This window comes from Prionailurus bengalensis, chromosome A2, assembly GCF_016509475.1.
Source record: "Prionailurus bengalensis isolate Pbe53 chromosome A2, Fcat_Pben_1.1_paternal_pri, whole genome shotgun sequence".
NCBI classification, from domain to species: Eukaryota; Metazoa; Chordata; class Mammalia; order Carnivora; family Felidae; genus Prionailurus; species Prionailurus bengalensis.
Genome location: NC_057348.1, coordinates 3306963 through 3327315, shown reverse-complemented (window position 1 = coordinate 3327315; position 20353 = coordinate 3306963). Strand labels below are relative to the sequence as shown.

At 62.0% G+C, this 20353-nt stretch overlaps 1 protein-coding gene across 3 annotated transcripts in view; it reads right to left on the bottom strand.

The window, feature by feature from the left end:
* HDGFL2 (HDGF like 2) overlaps positions 1-20293 on the bottom strand; it is a 20644-nt gene extending 351 nt beyond the window's left edge. For 2 of the 3 annotated variants that reach the window (XM_043586223.1, XM_043586224.1), the window contains exons 1-15: positions 20131-20293; positions 17666-17742; positions 17431-17569; positions 10939-11130; positions 5790-5906; positions 5610-5681; positions 4526-4691; positions 4345-4420; positions 3949-4267; positions 2739-2836; positions 2038-2111; positions 1823-1893; positions 1411-1512; positions 1044-1257; positions 299-431 (exon numbers count right to left, since the gene is read on the bottom strand). In XM_043586223.1, coding sequence (XP_043442158.1) covers positions 299-431; positions 1044-1257; positions 1411-1512; positions 1823-1893; positions 2038-2111; positions 2739-2836; positions 3949-4267; positions 4345-4420; positions 4526-4691; positions 5610-5681; positions 5790-5906; positions 10939-11130; positions 17431-17569; positions 17666-17742; positions 20131-20202 — 1922 coding nt within the window. In that variant the 5' untranslated portion in view covers positions 20203-20293. Of the gene's footprint in view, positions 1-298; positions 432-1043; positions 1258-1410; positions 1513-1822; positions 1894-2037; positions 2112-2738; positions 2837-3948; positions 4268-4344; positions 4421-4525; positions 4692-5609; positions 5682-5789; positions 5907-10938; positions 11131-17430; positions 17570-17665; positions 17743-17986; positions 18011-20130 lie in introns of those variants that run through there. The other variant, XM_043586225.1, reaches the window with a different exon arrangement.
* Between the last annotated feature and the right edge of the window lie 60 nt (positions 20294-20353).

Sequence of the window (20353 nt, the reverse complement as noted above, 5' to 3'; positions counted from 1 at the left end):
GCCAGCAGAGACCCAGCGCCCCGGGAGCGCGGCCGTGTCCGGAGCGCCCTCCGCCGCCCCAGCCGGGCCGCAGGGCGGACCCAGGGTCCTCACCAGGGCGGCGTCCGCACCCAGGAGCCCACGCGCCCGTTCCCGGAGCGACGGGAGGAAGCCACCCTCCCGGGGGGCCGGGCCCAGAGCAGCTCCCTGGATGGGGGACCCACGGGTCAGCGGCAGGGGTGGCGGGTGCGAGCAGCCCGCGCGGTGGGCGCCTTCTCAGGAAGCTGCCCCCGTGGCCGCGGCCCCCGGCGATACTTACTTGTTGTGCAAGGGCTCTTCAGAGGAGCCGCACCCCAGCCCCTCCTCGGAATTCTGTCCTTCCTCCTGCTCCTTGTCCCCCGCGCTCTCCCCTTTCTGGGACGTGGCCTCGCCGTTCACCGGGGCTGAGAGATCTGGGTGGGAGAAGGGCTCGTGACCCCGTGGCCCTGCCCGCCGGGAGCAAGCGAGCGAGCTGCTTTGGGGACAGGAGCCCTAAAGGAGCCTCCACCCACCTCGAGGGCCCCGGCGCAGGGCACCCACCACATGCCCCCGGCCCACACCTCCCAGACCCATCGGGACTGCTCGTCCGTCAGGCTGGGGCACGTGCCGGGTTCTGCAGCCGGCTCTGGGCCCCCGCACATACGAGCCTGAGACAGGGAGCGACTGGTAAATGCGCGGGGAAACACGTGTGCGGAGTCTGGGGCCAGAAATAAGGAGACGCCCCCTGCAGGCCGGCCCTGGGGCTGCGGAGGCTTCAGGTCTGAGGAAGGAACGCCTCTCCGCAGCCCCCATCAGCACCCGGTAACCCTAGCGGGAAGGACAGCGCGACAGCCCCTTTGTCGCTGAGGGACCCAGCACCACTGTCCCTTCGGGAAACACCCTCTTTCTCCTCTCAGCCCACCCCTGGCCCTCCCAGGTCCAGCCAGCCTGTCCCGCGACGCTCCCACACGCGGCCCCCACGCACGCACGGCTTCCCGTGCTGTCTGGCTCTGAGGGTCCACGAGGGCTCCCGCCCTGCTCCTCACCAGCGCTCAGCTCGTCCTCCGCCCTCTCCGTGGGGGCCTCCTCTCCAGCCAGCGCCTCCTCTGCCTTCTCCACCTCGGCCCTCTCCTTCTCCGTCCCAGTTCTGGTCGCCTTCTGGATGGCCTCGATCTTTGGTCCCAGGACCCGAGACTTGAGCCGGGTGTAGACCTCTGCGGCCTTCTCCATCACCTCCTTGTTGGCCTTATAACGGCGGATCTGACCCACAAGAGGCCCCGCTCAGGAGACGCAGCGGGTCTCGCCTCCCGCCAGAGCCCCGCCTCCAAGGCCGCCACCTCCCAGGCCGTGCCCCTCAGGACCCCTACCCCCCGCCGGCCACCAGGCCCTTCCGCTGCTAGGATCCCACCGCACCTTCTTCAGCGTGGCCACCACATCTGTGTTCTTCTGGAGGATCTGTGAGGTCACCTGCAGGGTCCCCAGCTCCTCCAGCGCATTCAGACACCTCTTCACATCCTGCAGGGTGGGGAGAGGAGGAGGGGCGGCACCTAGCTGAGGGGACCCTAGGGAGTGCCCTGGGGGGCAGGCGGAGCGACAGGGACCCCCAGGGGTGGTGGTTGAGACCCAGAACCTGGAGGACCGCTCGGTGCCACCTGTGGGGACACCAAGCAGCACACCCCGGGTGGCGCCCCCTGCTGGAGGACGCCAGGTGAACCGAGACCCAGGGTTTGCCTCAGCTTCCCAGAACTTCTCAGGGGCTCCAGACACGAGGGGCTGGGGGACTGCCTGGCCTGGAGGAACCTCCGCACCCCGAGGAGGGTCTCACCGGATTGTCGACTTTCAGGGCGAACTTGATCTCGCTGTGCAGCTTCTGCAACTTTTCCTCCACGGAAGGTTCTGCGGCCAGGAGAGAATGCAGCACCTGCACGTGACTGCAGCCGCAGAAGCCACCCTGGCCCGGTCCCGCCACCCGACCAGCTTCCTCGACCCGTGCATGTGCACGGGAGCAGAGGACCTGCCCCGGTGGCCTGCCCTCCTCACCTTTCTTCTTCTCCACCTTCCGGTCGGGCGGGAACCCTTCTGACCGCTTCCGGGTCCGCTCCACCTTGGGGGGCCTGTGGAGTCACACCCCTTAGCCCTACCCTCGCCTGCCGCGTAGCCCCCCCTGCCCTGCCATGGCCCTCCTGCCCCCGGGGGCCTCTGTGTGCGTGGCCGGGGAGGAGGGATCAGGGCCCATTGGGACCTGGTCTAGGCAGCTGCCAAACTCCCATCGGGAAGGTTCATTCGCTGATGCTGGATTCCCGCTTAGCAAGCGGGCAGGGGGATGGGCTGTATCCCCCCAGGCTTGGATTTCCAGTCTGAGGACCACTGGTCTGGGGGACAGGGTCCCCCCCTCAGCACTGCTGACAAGGGGCGGGTCGCTCTCTGAGGAACATCCGGGCCCTGTGGGGGGCTGGGCAACAAGCTGGCCCCACCCCCTCAATGCCAGGAACACCCCCAGCGAGACAACCAGATACGTGGGGTGGCGTCCACTGGGGGCAGAACCTCAGGCTGGAGCAGTGCTTCCTACTGACGGGGCCCCACTTGGTTTGGATCTATCTCCAAGACTGATTTCGGAAGTCGGGTCCCTCCTGTACGGGGTGAGGGGGGACGGATCCCCAGGAGGCCGGGAGCCGCAGGGGCCAGAATGGGGCAGGTGGGCCCCCAGGTAGCCGCGGGAGGAGAGGCAAGGCGGGTCCGACCTGGCTCGGGGCCTCTCCTCGGGGCGCCCTCTCTTCTCCTTCTGGCTGGGTCTCCTCGAGGGCTCTGTGCTTTGTGACTGTCTGGCCGCCTTCTTCGCCTGCAGCATCCAGAGAGGGACAGGGCTGTGGCGGGCAGCGGGCGCTCCCTTTAGGGGCTCAGCCTGCCACCGCCTGCCACCACTGCACTGTTGGGAACTGGCGGACGGGGCAGGACGGGAAGAACGACCCCTGGGCCCAGCACGTGCCCCAGGTGACAGCGTCTCAGGCCCTACAAGGACCACTCACTCAACGGGAGGGGCGGCCCCACAATCTGCACTTCCTGGGGCAGGGATCTTGGGCCCTTTTTTGTGACCGAGGGAAAACAGGGAGAGAGTAAGGTCGTCCTCGGTCCCGTGGGGCTCGGTCTAGAAGGTGACAGGCCTGGAAGTGAGGCTCAGATCCAGGCAGATTGCGAGTGCCAGGAAAGCGGGGTGTTGACGAGCCTGCAGGACTGCCCTGGGCCCGCGGGTCACCCCTCATGCTCACAGAGGCCTATCTGCTCCCCACTCATCCCAGAGTCCTGCCCCCCGCAGCACCCAGAGGGCACCTGTGAACACAGGGCTCAAGTCTGCCCTCCTCGGCCCACAGCCCTTCAGGGCTCCCACCTCCCTGGGGGAAAAGCCCAAGTCCTCCCTGAGACCCCAAGGCCCGGGACGACCTGCCCCAACCCCTCTCCTCTTTCTCCCCCCTCCACCTCTCCGTTCTACCCACATGGGCCCACTGGTTGTTGCTCCAACACACCAGGCCTGGTCCTGCCCCAGGGCCTTTGCACAGACTGTGCTCTCAGCCCAGCGCGCCGTTTCCCCAGATACTTTCCCAAACCACCTCTCACTCCATTCAGATCCTTACTTCACGGCACACGGCATCTTCTCAGCTAAAGCCTTCAGGGTTTACCCCACCTTAAACTGAAAAGCCCACCCGACAGCTCACGCCCCTTGACCTGCCTTGTCTTTCGCACCCAACGTGCTGGAACGCACCTCACGTTGTCCCCTGTCTGGCCCCCTCACCGAACCCCGGCGCAGGTCTCTGTGTCTCGTTCACCTTTTCACCCCCACCCCCACCCCCACCCCCACCGGCGCCGACCCGGCGGGCAGCGGGCAGGGACCCGCCGGGCCCGCGCTCCCGGTTAGCGGTTGGCGGGTAGCGCCGCATCCGCGCCAGCAGGACGCACCTCTCGCTGCGGCTCGGCCTCGGGCCCCGAGTCGGACGAGGACTGCGGCCCCCGCCCCCGGCCCTTGCGGCCGCGCTTCCTCACGGGCTCGTCCTCGTCGCCCGGCTCGTCCCCGCTGCTGCCCCCGCTGCCCCCGCTGCCCCCGCCGGGGGCCTCCCCGCGCTCGCGCTCCCGCCGCCGCTCCTTCTCCTCCTTCTCCTGCTCGCGGAGCCGCCGCAGCTCCTCCTCCTGCTCCCGGCGCCGCCTGGCCTCCAGCTCCCGCCTTCGCTCCTCGTCCCGGCGCTTCCACTCGCTGATGCGGTCCACCTCGTCGCTGTCGCTGCGGAGGCGCGCCCGTTAGAGGGCCCGGGGGCGCGCCGCCCGCCCTTCCGCCCGCCGCCCTGGCCTGCCGCCCACCTGTCGCTGCTCGAGCTGCTCGGGGGCCGCTCTGGCTTCGGCTTCCGGCCGCGGGGCTTCGGGGGCGGCTTCTCAGCTGCAGGGAAGGGGGGGGGGTGCGGTCGGCGAGGGATCTCTCCCCCAGGACCGCGCGGGGGGGTGGGGGTGGGGGGGGGAGGGGGCGCCCCGGCCCGCGCCCTACCTGGCTTCCGGCCCCGAGGAGGCTTCTTTACGGACACGTCCGAGTCGGAGGAGGAGGAGGAAGAGGAGGAGGCAGAGGACGGCGCGGACCTGGCCACGGCCACAGGCTCGCCCTTGGCCCCGTCGGATTCCGCTTTGGAGTCGGAGTCGGAGGCGGAGGGCGCCTTCTGAGAGAGGCGGGGGGTGCAGAGGTGAGGACACAGGCCACGGGCAGCCCCCTCCCCGCAAACAACCGCCTCTTCCTTGGGCTCGGCGTGGGGGGTCCCGGGCCTCATCCCCTCGGGGAAGCGGGAGGAGGCAGAGGAGAGCCGCCGCGCTTTCCGGGGCTAGAGCTCTTGGTTGGCTTTTTAATTTTATTTCAGATAGAGCAGGCGCGTGAGCAGGGGAGAGGGGCAGGGGAAGGCAGAGCGTCTCGGGCAGGCTCCCCACACAGTGCAGAGCCTGATGCGGGGCTCGATCCCTCCACCCTGGATCACGACCTGAGCCGAAACCAAGAGTTGGACGTTGGACCGTCTGAGACCCCCCACCCCCAGGCGCCCCTACAGCCCTTCCCAGTGCAGAATAGGGGCGGGAGGCCCAGTGAGAGGAGGGCCCTCCTCCTGTCTCCGCCCCCATCCTGCTCCCCACTCCCATGCACACAGGTGGTTCGCTCATACACACCCAAGCACCTAACGCACACACTCGAACACATGCACACCGTCCGCGGGATGCGGACACACAACACGCCCACTCTCCCTGCCTCACACGGGACCCCTAAGGACACCCCTCCCCCTTCGGAGGCCAGCGTTCCAGCACCCCAGTTTCCGCACCGGCCTCTGTGTTCCTCTCAGGAGCGGTGGCAGCTGGGCGGCCTCCGGGCCCACAGACGGGCCCTGCACACTCCACCCTCGGAAACCACACACCGAAGCCGTCGGTGGAGCCACAGGCGGACGGTGGTGATCCCTGGTGGCCTGGGCCCTACCCTCCTCCAGAAAGGACAGACTCTACCCACGGGCAGTGGCTGGTGACCACACAGAGCCTCTCGGGGGTTCCCGCAGGCAGGCAGGCAGGCAGGTGGGAACAAGACACGAAAAAAACCCCTCTACCTTTTTCTTCCGTCCCGCAGGGGGGCCCCGCCGAGGCGCCCGCACCACAGCTTTCTTCTCGGGGGTGAAGTCCTGGGCGGAGAGAGAGAAGGCGCTGAGCGTGGGCCCCACGGACTGGCCCCGGCTCGGCCCCCGTGCGTGCGCCCGCCTGCCCGCCCCCGGAGCCAGCCATCTGCTCACCTGGTCACTGGTCTTCTCTGACTCAGAAGAGCTTTCTGAGTTCTCCTCCTCGGATGGGGACACGCTGGCTTGATCCAGGTCGCTGGAGGCCTTTCGAGCTCGTTTTGAGACCGACATCTAGAAAGAGCGCAGCCCGAGCACAGGAGCGATCAGAAATTTCGCCTGTGTGCTCGGCACAGCCGTCTCCCGCCTGGCCGCTCACACCCCGGAGAAGAGCTGAGGTTCTGGAATCCTTGGGAGGTGGCAGGGACCCCTTGCAGGATCTGACTAAAAACCAGGGATCCTGGGTGCCTGGGGGGCTCAGTCAAGCATGAGACTCTTTTTTTTTTTTAATGTTTATTTATTTTTGAGAGACAAAGAGAGACAGCATGAGCGGGAGAGGGGCAGAGAGAAAGAGAGAGAGAGAGAGAGGGAGACCCAGAATATGAAGCAGGCTCCAGGCTCTGAGCTGTCAGCACAGAGCCCGGTGCAGGGCTCGAACCCACCAACCGCGAGATCATGACCTGAGCCGAAGTCGGACGCTCAGGCGAATGAGCCACCCAGGCGCCCCTAGCATGAGACTCTTGAATTCGGCACAGGTCACGATCTCATGGTTCATGGGTCTGAGCCTCACATCGGGCTTTGTGCTGACAGCGCGGAGCCCGCTGGAGATTTTCTCTCCCTCTCTGCCCCTCCCCCACTCACATGCACATGCTTGCTCACTCTCTCTCTCAAAAAAAAAATAAAACAAAACAGGGATCTTGAACCTTAAGTACACTGTGCACAGTGACAGAGGCCAGACACAGAAGGACACGTCCTGCGTGACCCCACTCACAGGGGGTCCCTAGAGGAGTCCTGTCCATAGAGTCAGAGAGTGGATGGTGGGAGCCGGGGGTGGGGAGTCAGTGCTTCACGGGGATAGAGTCTCAGTTTGGGGAGATGGAAAGTTCTGGAAAACGTGGGGGGATTTGCAAAACAGTGTGAGTGTGCTTAATGTCCCTGAGCTGTACATTTTATTTTTTTTTAAGTTTACTTATTTATTTTGAGAGACAGAAACAGCACGAGTAGGGGAGGGGCAGAGAGAGTGGGAGAGAGAATCCCAAGCAGGCTCCGTGCCACCAGTGCAGAGCCCGACATGGGCCTCAAACCCACAAAACTGCGAGATCATGACCTGAGCCAAAACCAAGAGTCGGACGCTTCACCGACTGAGCCACCCGGGTGCCCCAGAGCTGTGCATTTTAGAATGGCTGATTTTTTAATGTGAACCTTACCTCAATAAAAAAATTTTAAAAATCGGGGCACCTGGGTGGCTCCATCAGTTAAGTGTCTGATTTCGGCTGTCATGATCTCACAGTTCACGAGTTCGAGCCCCACACTGGGCTCTATGCTAACAGCTCAGAGCCTGGAGCTGCTTCAGATTCTGTGTGTCTCTCTCTCTTTCTCTCTCTCTGTCCCTCCTCTGCTTGTGCTCTCCCTCTCTCTCAAAAATAAATAGATAAACATTCAAAAGAAAAAAATAAATTAAAGACAAACACATGCACACATACACATACACGCAAATAACCTGAATTCAGTTTCAGGGGTCCACGCATTCTCTGACATCCACCCAAAGAAGCCAACGTAAGAATCTTTAAGATTCTTTAAGCTTTAGAAGTAGATCTCAGCCAGGGAAAACCCAGGCCTCCCCAGCCAGCCAGTGCTGAGTTCAGTGGCACTTTGCCTCTGTTTTGTCACATCGGAGATGTGGTGGTTCTCCTAACCACTGTCACCGGAGCATCTCCCCCGCTCCGTGCCCTGTCCAGGGCACGATGGGCTGGACTGTGTCCCCCTAAAATTCACCTGTTGAAGCCCTGACCCTCAGGACCTTAGAGCGGGACTGTGTGTGTGAAGACCGGGTCTTCAAGGATATAATTAAGTTAAAATGATGTCACTGGAGTGGCCCTAATCCAGTGGGGCCTGTGTCCTTATAAGAAGAGATCAGGACATGGCCCCAGAGGGACGACCACGTGAGGACACGGGATGGGGGCACGGCATGTGCACGCCAGGGAGAGGCCTCAGAAGGAACCAGGCCTGCCAACACCTTGATCTCAGACTTGCTGCCTCCAGGAATACCGACTGGTGTGCAAGCCGTCTAGTGCACGGGACTCTGTGAGGCCAGCCGGCACACATGGACACTCAGTGAGCCACTGGGGAGAGATAAGGCCCCCTACTGTCACACAACATGTTCCAGCCAGGAGAGGCAAACGGAAACATTCTGTGCAAATCTGAGAGAAGGGTTACTCGCGTATGGGGGGCCAGGACGGGACAGAGGAAGGATAGAGAAACGGAGGGAGGACGGAGGGGAGACAGAGGGGCGGGAGAGACGGCAAGCACAAAGCCCCACAGGGGAAGGCGGCGTGGCTAGTGAGTGGTGAGGGGAGGGACGGGGACCGTCGGGGCCGGACCTGCAGGGCTGCGTGGTCGTGTGTGGAGTCTGGCCCCCCTTCGTGGGCGGCCGAGCTGAAGCCCGGGGCACTTCGTACTCCCTCTCTGGACGCAGACGGCCTGTAGCCTAGGGGCGCTGTAAGCTCTCCCTTCTCAACGCAGGCGCTCAGGGGATCCAGTTAGAGGGCAGTTCACGTTCTGCCAGAGTCGCCAGGCAGTTCTAGGGGAAGCGTTTCAAGCCGGCTGTGGCCTCCTTCCCCAGACCAAAGGGCATCACAAAGACTAGGGTGACCCCGGACCCTCCCTCCTGACGCCAGGGTGCAAGGGGAAGCAATGGCGAGGGGCCCCGAGCTGCGAGATCTTGGAGCCCCAGAGGGCACAGAGACCCCGGCTGGGCGGGCAGGGCCGGGACCCCGTCCCCAAGAGCTGGCGTCGGGATCTGCCTCACGAAGGAGGCCGTCCGTGGAACCGCTCAGAGGACAGATGAGAAGACCAGCCAACAAGTTGTGGGCTGAAGAGAGAATGTAGAAAGCCGGCCCCGCGGGAAAACCACAGCCCCTCACAGATCAGAGAAAGGACAGCTGCGGATGGGCTAGGGGATGGGGCTCCCGGGGAAAACCGCTTTTAAATGTTCCCCGGTGCGGTTAAACGGGGTGGTAATAAGAACTTCTATCTGTTTAATGCAAAAGTGACCCAAAAAATCTAAGTAGTGACTTACAAACAGGGGTTTGGGGGCGCCTGGGTGGCTCAATCAGTTGAGCATCTGACTTGGCTCAGGTCATGGTCTCAAGGTTCATGAGTTCGAGCCCCACGTCGGGCTCTGTGTTGTCAGCACAGAGCCTGCTTCCGAGCCTCTGTCCTCCTTTCTCTCTGCCCCCTCCCACGCACTCTCTCTCTCTCTCTCAAAATAAATAAACTTTTAAAAATTCTTAATAAAAAAAACAAATAGGGGTTTATCTCTCAGGGGTGGCGCGGGGCAGGGTTGTTTTCTACGCATTTCTATTTAATGTCTCCGACAGCCGTAAACAGAAATAATGGGGAATTTGACAAAACAATGCCAAGCGCACCATAAAAACTTGGAGCTAAACGCCCAACGAATTTTTTTTTCCTTTTTCTTTTATGTATTCGCTTTTGAAAGAGCGAGAGAGGGCAAGCGAGCAGGGGAGCAACAGACAGAGAGGGAGACAAGAGAATCCTCAGCAGCCCCCACGCTATGAGCGCAGAGAAATCGTGGCCTGAGCCAAAATCGAGAGCCAGACACTTAACCGACCGAGCCACCTAGGTGCCCCCCTGAACGCCCGACGGTCTTACTAACGTACCGGTGAGAAATCACAGACTGCTTCTCGACCACTGAGGACCACGTCGGAAAACAGTACTTAATGACCAAGGAATGCTCAGCAAACAGACACCGTGTGGACGGCTGCCGATTCTGTGCTTCGCACCCCCACCCGCGCCCCTGCACCCCCACCCTCACCCGCACCCCCACCCGCACTCACACCTGCACCCCGTGTGAGGCACACTCGGGATCGCAGACAAACCCGCCAGGGCGTTTCCAGTCCCCGGCACAGCAGCCCGCGCACCTAACACGGGTATTTTCTACCAGCTTCTCCACACCTTTCGCGTCTCATACCTGACGACAAGCACGGCTTATCATGAGGATTGGAGCCAAAAGCAAACGTTATTTTTATCGGTAATGGTAGGAAAGCCTGTCAAAGCCAGTGGCGCTAGGTCCCGGCCCTTTCATCCCGCACCCAGATGCTCAGAGGCAGTCAAAAGGCAGAGAAGAGAAAGGGCAAGAGACTGTCTCCGGAACCGACAACTCACGTCCTCACGGAAACCTGCACACGCACGCGCACAGCAGCGTGTTCACAGCGGACCACAGTGGACACAACCCAGATGTCTATCAACTGGTAAATACGTGTCCCCCGCGCACGCGCACGTCCCTCGGCCGCGAGCAGGAGCGAGGCACCCACCGCCGCCGCCCCCGCGGACCAACCCCGAACACGCGACGCTCAGGGAGGGAACCGGACACGAGAGGCCACGCGGGGTGTGGGTCTGCGTGTGTGAAACGTCCAGAACGGGCTCATCCACGGACGGGAAGGGGGCTCGCGGGGGCTGGCGGATGACTGCTAAGGCGGACAGGGTTTCTTTGGGAGTGACGGAATGTTCTGGAACTCGCCGGTGGTGGCGGCTGCACAGCTCTGTGAATGTACTAAGAACCAGTGAACTGTGTATTTTGAAAGGGTGAATTTCGCGCTATGTGAGTGGTATCTCAATTTTCAAAAAGCGTGTTTAACTGCTTTTTGAAAAATTATCTGCATATTCAGGTTACGGGCATAATTTCAGCTAGGAGGCTCCTGGGAGGGAAAAGCCAAGAGCGAGCACGTGCATTCTACTTCTGCTGGGATCTGTTCAGTCTGGCTGGTGTTGAGTAAAAGGTCGGGTTAATAATACAGGAAGGCATTTCAGCTCACACTACAGACCCGGGCTAAGCACACCCCCTCCTCGAGATGACAATCTATGAAGCGGAAACGGTGATATCTACTGAGGAACGTTATAAAGAGTAATGAAATGACATACGTAAAAAAAATGATAACAAATAAAAATAAATGAAACAAATCATGACGGAACCGTGCATTGAAAACAAGAAAGGCAGGGGGGGAGCCCAGGCTGCTGGGGGCGGGGGGCAGAGAGAGGCTGGGCTGCCACCTACCCCCCAGGCCAAGGGCTCCCGCCCCACCCCTACCTTCAGGGCTGCGGCCTTCCGTTTCAGGCCACTGTTGTCGCTGCTTTTGTCCGAGTCGGAGTCGCTCTCCATCCTGTCGCTGGCCGCTGTGGCGGTCACGGCTGTGACGGCCATGACCCCCCGGACCTCGTCGTCCTCGCTCCCGCCCGCCGGGTCGGCTTCGGGGGCCTCGCTGTCAGAGGAACTCACCGGCTGGGGGGGCGAGACGGTGGGGGCGGGGGGCACAGACCAGTCACCAGCAGGCTTGGGCGGATTCCCCAGCCGGGATGGTGACCCCGAGGACAGATCCCATGGCGGGGTCTCAAATGTCAGGGTCTGGCCCCCTGGCTTTCCAAACGGGGCGGCCCAGAAAGACTAAAGAATCGAGGCTCAAAGGCAAGATGGGCACATGCGGTGGGTGCCAGGGTTCAAGATCAAACCTCAGGCCAGTCTGTGACTTAGCCTCTCGGGACCTCAGTTTCCACATCTGAGGGAGACGGGTGGCACGACTTTGGCCTCACGGGGCTGTGGCAAGGATGAGGCCGGAGTGGCACATGGCATTCTTAGGGCAGTGCCCAGGCTGGCAAGAGGTCCCCCAAAGTTTGCCAGTTTACTGTCGGTACGCCCATCGTGACGGAGACAGGACCTCCAGGCCGAAACTTCCAGCCTCTGCTATTTCTCCTTTACCCAAAGTGCCCGCTCAGGCGAGAACAGCCACAGAAACACTTCTGCCGTGCTCGGCACGTGCCGGCCTCCTTTACACGCTCGGGGGGCGTTCGCGCAGCGGCGGGTGCCAGGCACGGGGCTGGGCGGGCAGGCAGCGAGCACACGCAGATGTGAAGGCAGCGCGGCCCCTGCCCCCGGGGAGCTTACCATCTAGCGGGAGAGGCCGAGAGCAGCCATTTCGGCAGAACACCGTCTCGCTGCGGGGACGGGGAGAGAGGAAAATACTGGTACGTGGGTGCCGAGGAATCAGGGAGATGGTGGGTGTACGGTGGCAGGAATGTTCTGAAGTGCGTTTTGGGGAGGAATCCTCGGAGGGCGGGACGTTTCAGCTGATGAGTCATCTCAAGCATGCAAAGGGACAGGAACAGCACGAGGGGAGGGACGGTGCCCCTGAGAACCGGGCGGGCGAGGTCGGTGTGGCCGGGGCAACGGGAGAGAAGAATGTGGCGGAAGAGAGGCTGGAGGGCTGGGCCAGGGCTGATGCAGGGTTATGGGGGATGTAGGGGACCCAGCAGTCGCACAAGGACAGTCAGGCCACAGGGCTCTCTCGGGCCTGTTTCTGACCCCGTTCTGGATATCTCGTTTGTAGGAGGAACACAGATGAGTCCTGGCCAAACTCATCCAGTGAGTGCCACAGAACACCCACTGCCTGAGGCCTCGTGCTGGGGCGGGGGCGAGACGGTGTGAGACAGGGTCCCTGCCCTCGGGGAGCTCACAGTCCCCGATGGGGACTAATGGGGAGAAAGACAAGGAAACACAGAGAGACAACACGGCCTGAGAGGGGGTGCCGCTCCGTTCCTGGAGCACCCAGGCGAGTCCGAGGGTAGTATCTGACCACGTTATTTCATGGTACTTCTTTACCGAGTAATTCATTTCTTTTAAGACCGAGACTGTGACTTTTTAGAGCTACGGTCCGCAAAAAAACCAAATTTCCACCTACTAATAAATAGACAAAGTGCAGAGCCGCTATAGGACAGAATACTATTCAGCCACGAAAAGGACTGAAGCTGATATGCGCTGCAGGGTGGACGAACCCCCGAAACACGCGCCGTGAAAGACGCCAGCAGCATTCCATTTCTATGAAATCTGGAGTATGCAAATTCATAGGAACAGAAAGTTGATTAGGAGTTCTCAGGGGCGGGATGATGTTCTCAGGAGACGCTCAGTTGGTTGAGCATCCGACTCTTGGCTCCAGCTCAGGTCGTGATCCCAGGTTTGTGGGATCGAGTCCCACGTTGGACTGTGCACACGGGGCATGGAGCCTGCTTGGGATTCTCTCCCCTCCTCCCCTAATCGAGCTCTCTCTCTTTCTTTAAAAAAAAAAAAGGAGTTCTCGGGGGCTACAGGAAGGGGAGAATTGGGGGTGACAGCAAACAGGAAGGGGGGGGTTCCTTGTGGGGTGATGGAGCGTTCTCGATTAGAGAGCAGTGGCGATTGCACGACACTACAAATGTATAAAACCCACTGTAGGACACGTTCAAAATAGTTAAAACAGCGGATTTCCCAAATTCATTAAAAAAAACTTACAACAAGAGAAAGACACACTCCCTCGGTGGAACCACAGCCGGGGATCGATGGATCGGGCCGGGGCCGCCCGCCGGCCGAGATACAAGCAGGGAGGATGGAAAGGGGTCCGAGTCCGAGCGAGGAGCCTCGGGGGCCGCGCCGACTGGACACGGGAGGCCAGACCAGGACCAGGGAGCAAGGAGGCAGGAGCACGGGCGGCCGGGGGGCCGGGAGGGAAGGGAACCGGGGTCAGCGCCGGACACAGGACCAGACAAGCGCTTGGTAGGACATCAGCACAGAAAGGCACAGGAGAGGGGAGACGTGGCTGCCGGAGAGGAGACGGGAGGACCCCCGGCCCAACCGATCCCCCGTTCCCTGATCTCTTGCAGGAAGCCCCCCAGGCCTTCCCTGACTGAGGGGTGCTGAGCCCACCCTGGCCTTCACACAGCCGGGTTAACAGGCGAGGAGAGTAAGGGCCCGGTGTCGACGGGACCTCGCGCTCAGCGCGCAGCACCTTCTGTCTCCCCTGAGGCACCGTAACAGGGCCCACTCTGGATATGCTTGACGAGAGAAAAAGACGTGACGCTAGGTAGGGCAGGCCCCAAACCTAAAACGAGGGGGCAGACGTTACCCGAGCTCGCTGTGTGTGTGTGTGTGTGTGTGTGCGCGCGCGCGCGTCCTGGGTGCGAGCCGTCACCCTCATTTTGCAGACGAGCGAAGGGTGACACGACAGCTCAAGACCACGGCGAGTGTGTGACAGGGGCGAGATGCCAGCCGGGCCTGGCTTGGCCTCTAAGCCGGGGCCACCGGACGCAGCGACTGCTCACGGAAACCCCTCCTTGCTCCTGCCCAACCGGGATCCGACCTGTGCCTCTCACGTCCAGCCAGGTGGCCGGGCTGGGTGGGCCTGTCCCACAACTGGGCAAGTGGACGCTCCAGAAGGTAAGTGGCCGGCCCTACGCTGTGCCTGTAGATAAGGCCGGGAACGCTGGATCTCGGGGCGGGGGTCAGCCCATGGGGTCTCACTGCCTGCCAGCAAAGCCTTGGGGAAACGTGACCCCCACGGAGAAGCACGAGGCACAGGGAGGAGCCAGGAAACACGGCCAAGAGCCAGCCAACCTGCAGCCATCGCGAGCCCAAAGGTCTGGTGAGCGAGGCGAACCTCAGTTTCTCTCACGGCCTTCACGCATCAGGAGGGCGATGGGGGGATGGAAAGGGAAGGTCACATCCGGCCCGGCCTCGCTCCCGACCCCGCCATCACCTGCTCAGCACCGTGTCACTGCGCTAGGTGGCCGATGTGCGTCTGCTCACGGGGTTCCCCCCACAGCCCTGTGACACTGTGACACTACCATGACCCTCTGCCTTAGATGAGGACACAGAGGTTCAGGGAGGTGATGTGGATTCCCAAGGCACACGGTAAGCTGGTGGTAGACCCAGAACTTGAGCCCAGGTCCTTGTGCTCCCACAGCAGGACGCTTCGCCTCAGACCCGCTGCGTAGAGGTGATTCTCTGGGCCCTCCTCCAGGGCCCCCCCGCCCCCCACCCCGTGCCCGATGAAACTCAGCCTGAGACACAGGAGGCCCGGGCTTTGGCCCCAGCTCACTCTAACTAGGCTGAGAACCCTAGACAGGTCTCTTTCCCTCTTCCCCTATTGAGGGACAAGGATGCATTTCTAGAAAATCCTCCGTCAATGGTTCTCAACCAGGAATGATGTCTGTCTCCTGGAAGACATTTGGCAATGTCTGGGGACATCTAGGGCTGCTGAGACTGGGGGTGCTTCTGGCATCGAGTGGGGGGTGGTGCTCAGGGATGCTGCTCAAAACCCCACAGTGCCCAGGGCCCCCACCCCACCCCCACCCCATGAGAATGATCCAGGCACGAATGTTGAAAAACCCTGGTTTAGGTCTAAGATGTCTCAGATTCTAGCTGGGTCGCTCTGGGCCTCAGTTTGCTCATCAATAAAACGGAAAAGATGCCGCCTGCCCAGGCCACCCTCAGCACTGGATTAAGACCATGAAGTTGGAACCGCACTCAGATGCCATTTCCACCTCCCGGCTTGGCAAGCGGGTGAGGGAACAGGGCTAGTGGTCACCTCTTAGTGCGAGGGACAGCTGAGTTAAGGCTGTCGAAAAGAACGAGGCTGTTCTCTGCACAGAGACCAACAGTCAAGATAAATTTTGGGGGAAGCCTGGCTGGCTCAGAAGAACGTGTAACTCTTGACCTTGGGGTTGTGAGTTAGAGCCCCACGACAGGTGCAGTGATTATTAAAGATAAATAAACGAACATTAAAAAAGGACGTATTTTGGAGAACAAGAAGCAAAGTTAAGAATTCCAGGCTTTAGGGGCGCGTGCGTGGGTGCCTCAATCGGTTAAGCGTGCGACTTGGGCCCAGGTCACCATCTCACGGTTTGGGAGTTCGAGTCCCACATCGGGCTCTGTGCTGTTAGTGCAGGGCCCGCTTTGGATCCTCTGTCTCCCTCTCTCTCTGCCCCTCCCTCCCCACATGTGCACCCTGGCACTCTCTCCCTCTAAAATAAACATTAAAAAAAAAAAAAAAAAAAGAATTCTAGACTTTAGAACGGAAAAGCTGTGTTCGCGGCTTGACGTGAACACGGAACTTGGGAGGATGTATCAGGAATGAGGAGCTGTGGCTGTCTTGACCGGACGTCGCGGCACCGTGACCGGGAGGGAGGGCTGACTTCCCACTCCCCATAGACACGCTCTCTCGTACACCCCCTTTTCCATTTGGTACCCCGAGCCTGCCTTTCCACTCAAGATGTAGACATACACGAGAAACGTCAAGAGCAAACAGAGAGAACGCTCAGGTACCCGCACAACGCTGCTTCCGAAAGCCCGCCTATGGCCTGGCTCTGCCGGAGACATCCAGGCTGGTGCTTGGGAAGAAACACCTCAGGGGTCCCGGGCCTGAGCCCTGCACGCCAACCCCAAAACCTCCGCAGGCGGGCCCCAGGAATCCGCATCGTAAACAGACGTTCAGTTTGGAGCCACGGGCTCGGTGGGAAACCAAACAGCAAGACGAGCTCTCGCTCTTACAGCCACTTCTCACCCCGGGGAGTCTGTGTGGGGCCAGTTCAACGTCAAGGTTGCACCACGGTTGAGTTTCTTTCCTCGAGGGCAGGCATCCACACAGCACTTACCAAGCTGCTGGTGTGCAATAAATATTAAACGGTGTGATGATTCACCAGCAGGCGAGAAGCTTACCGCGTAACCAAACAAAACTCGAGCCGGGGCCAGAAAAGGATCGTGCAGAACCCAAATGCCTTCAAGACCTTCTGACCCACTGCCCCATGATGGGAAGCAGGGAGGGGGGGCCGTGGGAAACCGGGAGAGACAACGGGCAGCAAAGCGGGGGACCTCCTTCTCCTAGACCCATCCCAGGAGACAAAAGGAAACCACCACCAACGTCTACTAAATTCTGGACCGTGAGCTCCCGGCTCAGGGGGAGCCTGAGCCGCAGGACAGCACAGGCCGGAGACCCCAAGTTCTCACGCAGGACTAGACGCTGCAGACATCCTGGGTCCGTCGCTCACTCGAACCAGACCCTCTGTGACTCCTGCGTCCCTCCCCACGGACCAGGCCGCAGGGCCTTTCCTTCCCGAGCTGGCCGCTCTGTCCCCGGCAGGCAGTTAGCTCCGCCTCCCGGCCAACCTCAAGCCCACCCCTCCTGAGGCCAGACTGCTCTGCCTCCTGCAGAAAACCCCAAACTCGGTGGCTAAAAGCAGAGCAGAGAACCGCAGCCCAGCCTCCCCTCATCTGCACCTCACCCCCAAACGCCCAGAGCGAGGTAGCTCTCTGCCTCCTTCTGCAGCCTTCCAAGGCTTTCCATGAATTTCACTTCAACGTCCCCCCCCCCCACAACAAAAGGCTTTTTCAGAGCTGTAATAACACTATTACAAACCCAAGCTAATTCCAGAGCAGTGGGTTTCACCTGGGGTGATCCCGCACCCCTCCACCCCACCCGGGGGGCACCCGCCAACGTCTGGAGAGGCGTTCGGTGGTCGCGACTGGGGAGGGGAGGTGATGCTAGTACGGAGTGGGTGGGGCCGGGGACGCGACGCAACTCCCACAAGGCCCAGGAAGGCCCTGACGGAGACAGAGAATGATCGGCCGGAGGTGAACAGTGTCAAGGGGGAATGAGCCCGTCCTCCTCGCCTACGGAGCAAGCTCAGACCACCTCCGGTGCCCGGCGTGTGTAAGAGCCCCGCATGACGTGGGCTCCGCAGTCACCACGCCAGCCACTCTCCACCCCCAGGTACTCACCAGAGGGGCGCTGTAGCTGGCGTGGGGATTGTTCTGGATCTCCCACAGTCCTTCATTGAAGCCTTTCCTCTTGTTGGGTTTCCCGTACTTATCTTTACATTTGTCGTAAGGGAACAGGTCCTTGGGGCCCAGGAAGGCTCTGGAGAAGGGAGGAGGCACGGGGCCAGTCCCGGGTGAGTCAGGCCACCCGGGAGGCACCAGGGGGGACGGTCAAGCCCCACCTGGGGACACTTACGTTTCGTGTGTACCAAAGAAGAAGATGGGGTACTTGTTGGGTGGGGGCTTCACGGCACCGTCGGCGATGTCATCGATCTGCAGGGAGACGCTGGTCAGGGGGTGGCTGTGGGGGGCAGCGTCACCCACTGAGCCAGGAAATGGCCAAGACATCAGCCAAGTTACTTGGGGAAAGCATATGCTGGGAGAAAGGGAGCCTTCAGCCGAGGGAGACGGGGCTCCTTCCGGTTAGGCATCTGCATTCCTCTGCGTGACCCCCCCTCCTCCATACACACCTGTCCCCTCCCCCCAGAGTGTTCTGCCTCCAAGGCAGGTGCTTCACCTGAGCAGAGCCAAATACGGGGCCCTGAGTAGCCGGGAGGTGGGGCCAAGCTCAGCTTCTGCGAACTCCCAGGACCCTCCCTCGGGACCCCCTCCCGCACAGAGGCGATCGGGGGTCTCTCTCCCAGAGGCTGCAGCTGGCAGCTCCAAGGATGCAGAGGGTGGGGGGTGGGCTGCAGGAGACAGGCCCTGAGCATCCAGGAAGTCCCACCCTCTCCCTACAGGCCCATGGGCCCCGGCAGCTGTCAGTCACCTCCCCACAGGAGGCTAGCAGCCCCTTCACTTCCAATCAGGTGCTTGGAAATGTTCCGGGCTTGGAGAGCCGGCAGGAGTGGGGGGGGGGGGGGGTTGGCGGGGGGAGGTGGAGGAGAGGGAGAAGCTGGTACTCTGGAAAGAAGGGAAGTGCCCGTAAAGTTTCATGGCTCCCGTGTCCCCCAGGAAAACCAGCCCAAGCAAATCAGGTTAAAGTGAGTTTTCTGGTCCCCCTCAATTCCTTCCCATCCTCTTCTACGCCTGGGGGCTGCTGGAACCTTCCCTGCCCCCCCCCCCCACACCCCAGGTTCCTTGCCCGGTTCTCTGGGCTACTTTTCAAAGTCCTTGGTGGCTGGGCCTCAGGCCCCCATGGCCAGCATCCCCGGCACAGGCGCCTCCTCAAACTTCATCACCCCAGGACCAGCCTGCCACGCCTTCCAGCTCACCCAGGACCCGCCTCTGAGCCCGAGGCTCAGACGTGCCAGCAGCAGCACCAGCCCCTGGCCCCTGCCCGACCTCCTGTGGCAGCCTCTCCCCACCCAGACCCCCAGCGCCGCGAGACGCCCGCTGCGCCTCACCTCTACCCAGAGGGAGCGCGGCTGAGATCTCCAGCCACCGGGCAGCTAGCTCCTGGGCTCCTCCCGTTCCAGCCCCCCGCTGCCGCCGCTGCTCCCACCCCCCAAACTCCGCCAGTCCGGTCGCGCGTTCCCCACCAACCTAGGTTCGGGGGCGACCTTACCCTTAGGACCTGGGGAGCACAACCCCCAGGTCCTCGTCCACACTGGCCTGCCCTACACACTGCCTGGGACTCCACTCTCTGGGACTCCCAGACTCAGGATGCCCTGCAGACCTGCACCCGGCGGACCATCCGCGTCCCCCGGATCTCAAGCTTTCCTAAAGGGGATCCCCAAAGTCCCCTTGGCTCAACCCCTTCCCTCAGATGCTCTCTCTCGGGCTTGAAGCTGAAAAGGAGTCTGATTCGTGCATGGGGGGGGGGGGGACCACCCCCAGATCTCCCTCCACCCCACACCCCAACCAGAGGGTGGCGAGGGGATCCGTACAGAGCGCCGGTCCCCAGGGTTCAAGTAAGTCCCATTCCAACCTCTGGGCCGCGATACCCCGCATTCTCAGAAGAGTCCTCTCGGCTTCAGTGACCTTGTGAACACAGCTCCCAGCCCCCTTCCCAGCCTTGACCTCCCTCAGCCCCCCTCAGCCGTGACCCTCAACCCTTCTCCCTCAGGTACCCCACAACCCTAGCCCACCCGCACAAACGGCCTGCGGCCCCACACGGAGACCCTTCAGTCTGAGGCGCCCCCTTCCCATCAGTCTGATTCCGCTCTTTAAACCCCATTTTCCTCCGCTCCCCTCACACCACCTACTCGCTCAAATACTTGAACTTGAACTTGAACCCTGCCCCCTCAGGCCCCAGGCCCCTCAAACCCCACGACCCTTGGAGCGATTTGCTCAAGACTGGGCCCCCCCCCGCCCGCCACAAACCCTCCGTTACGCGGGTCCCTGAGGCCCGGGGGCCCCCAGGACCCCGTTACGCGGGTCCCTCAGGACCGGGGCCCCCAGACCCCCGTTATGCGGGTCCCTCAGGCCCGGGGGCCCGAAAACCCTGTTGCTCGGGTCCTTCAGGCCTGAGGGCATCCCCCAGACCCTCGTTCCTCGGGTCCCCGAGGCCCGGGGCCCGCAGACCCCCATTACGCGGGTCCCTCAGGCCCGGGGCCCCCGGAGCCCCGTTACGCGGGTCCCTCAGGCCCGGGGCCGCAGACCCCCGATGCACGGGTCCCTAAAGCTCGGGGACCTCCAGGCCCCCGGTGCACGGCCCTTCAGGCTCGGGGCCCCTCCTGCCCCACCCCCCCGCCTGGCCCATCTCCCGCGCGGCCTCACCCGGGCCGGCCAGTGCGGGTAGCCCTTCATCTTGGCGAACACCAAGTCCCCGGGCTTGAAGGCATGCGGCATGCTGGCGGCGGGAGGCCCAGGCCGCAGGAAGCGGCGGCGGCGGCGACTACGGCGGCGGCGGCGGCGGCAGCAGCAGCGGGAGGCGAAGCCGGGGGCGGGAGCGGGGCGCCTAGGGGGCGGGGGCGGGCGCCTGGGCAGAGAGCCGGCGCCT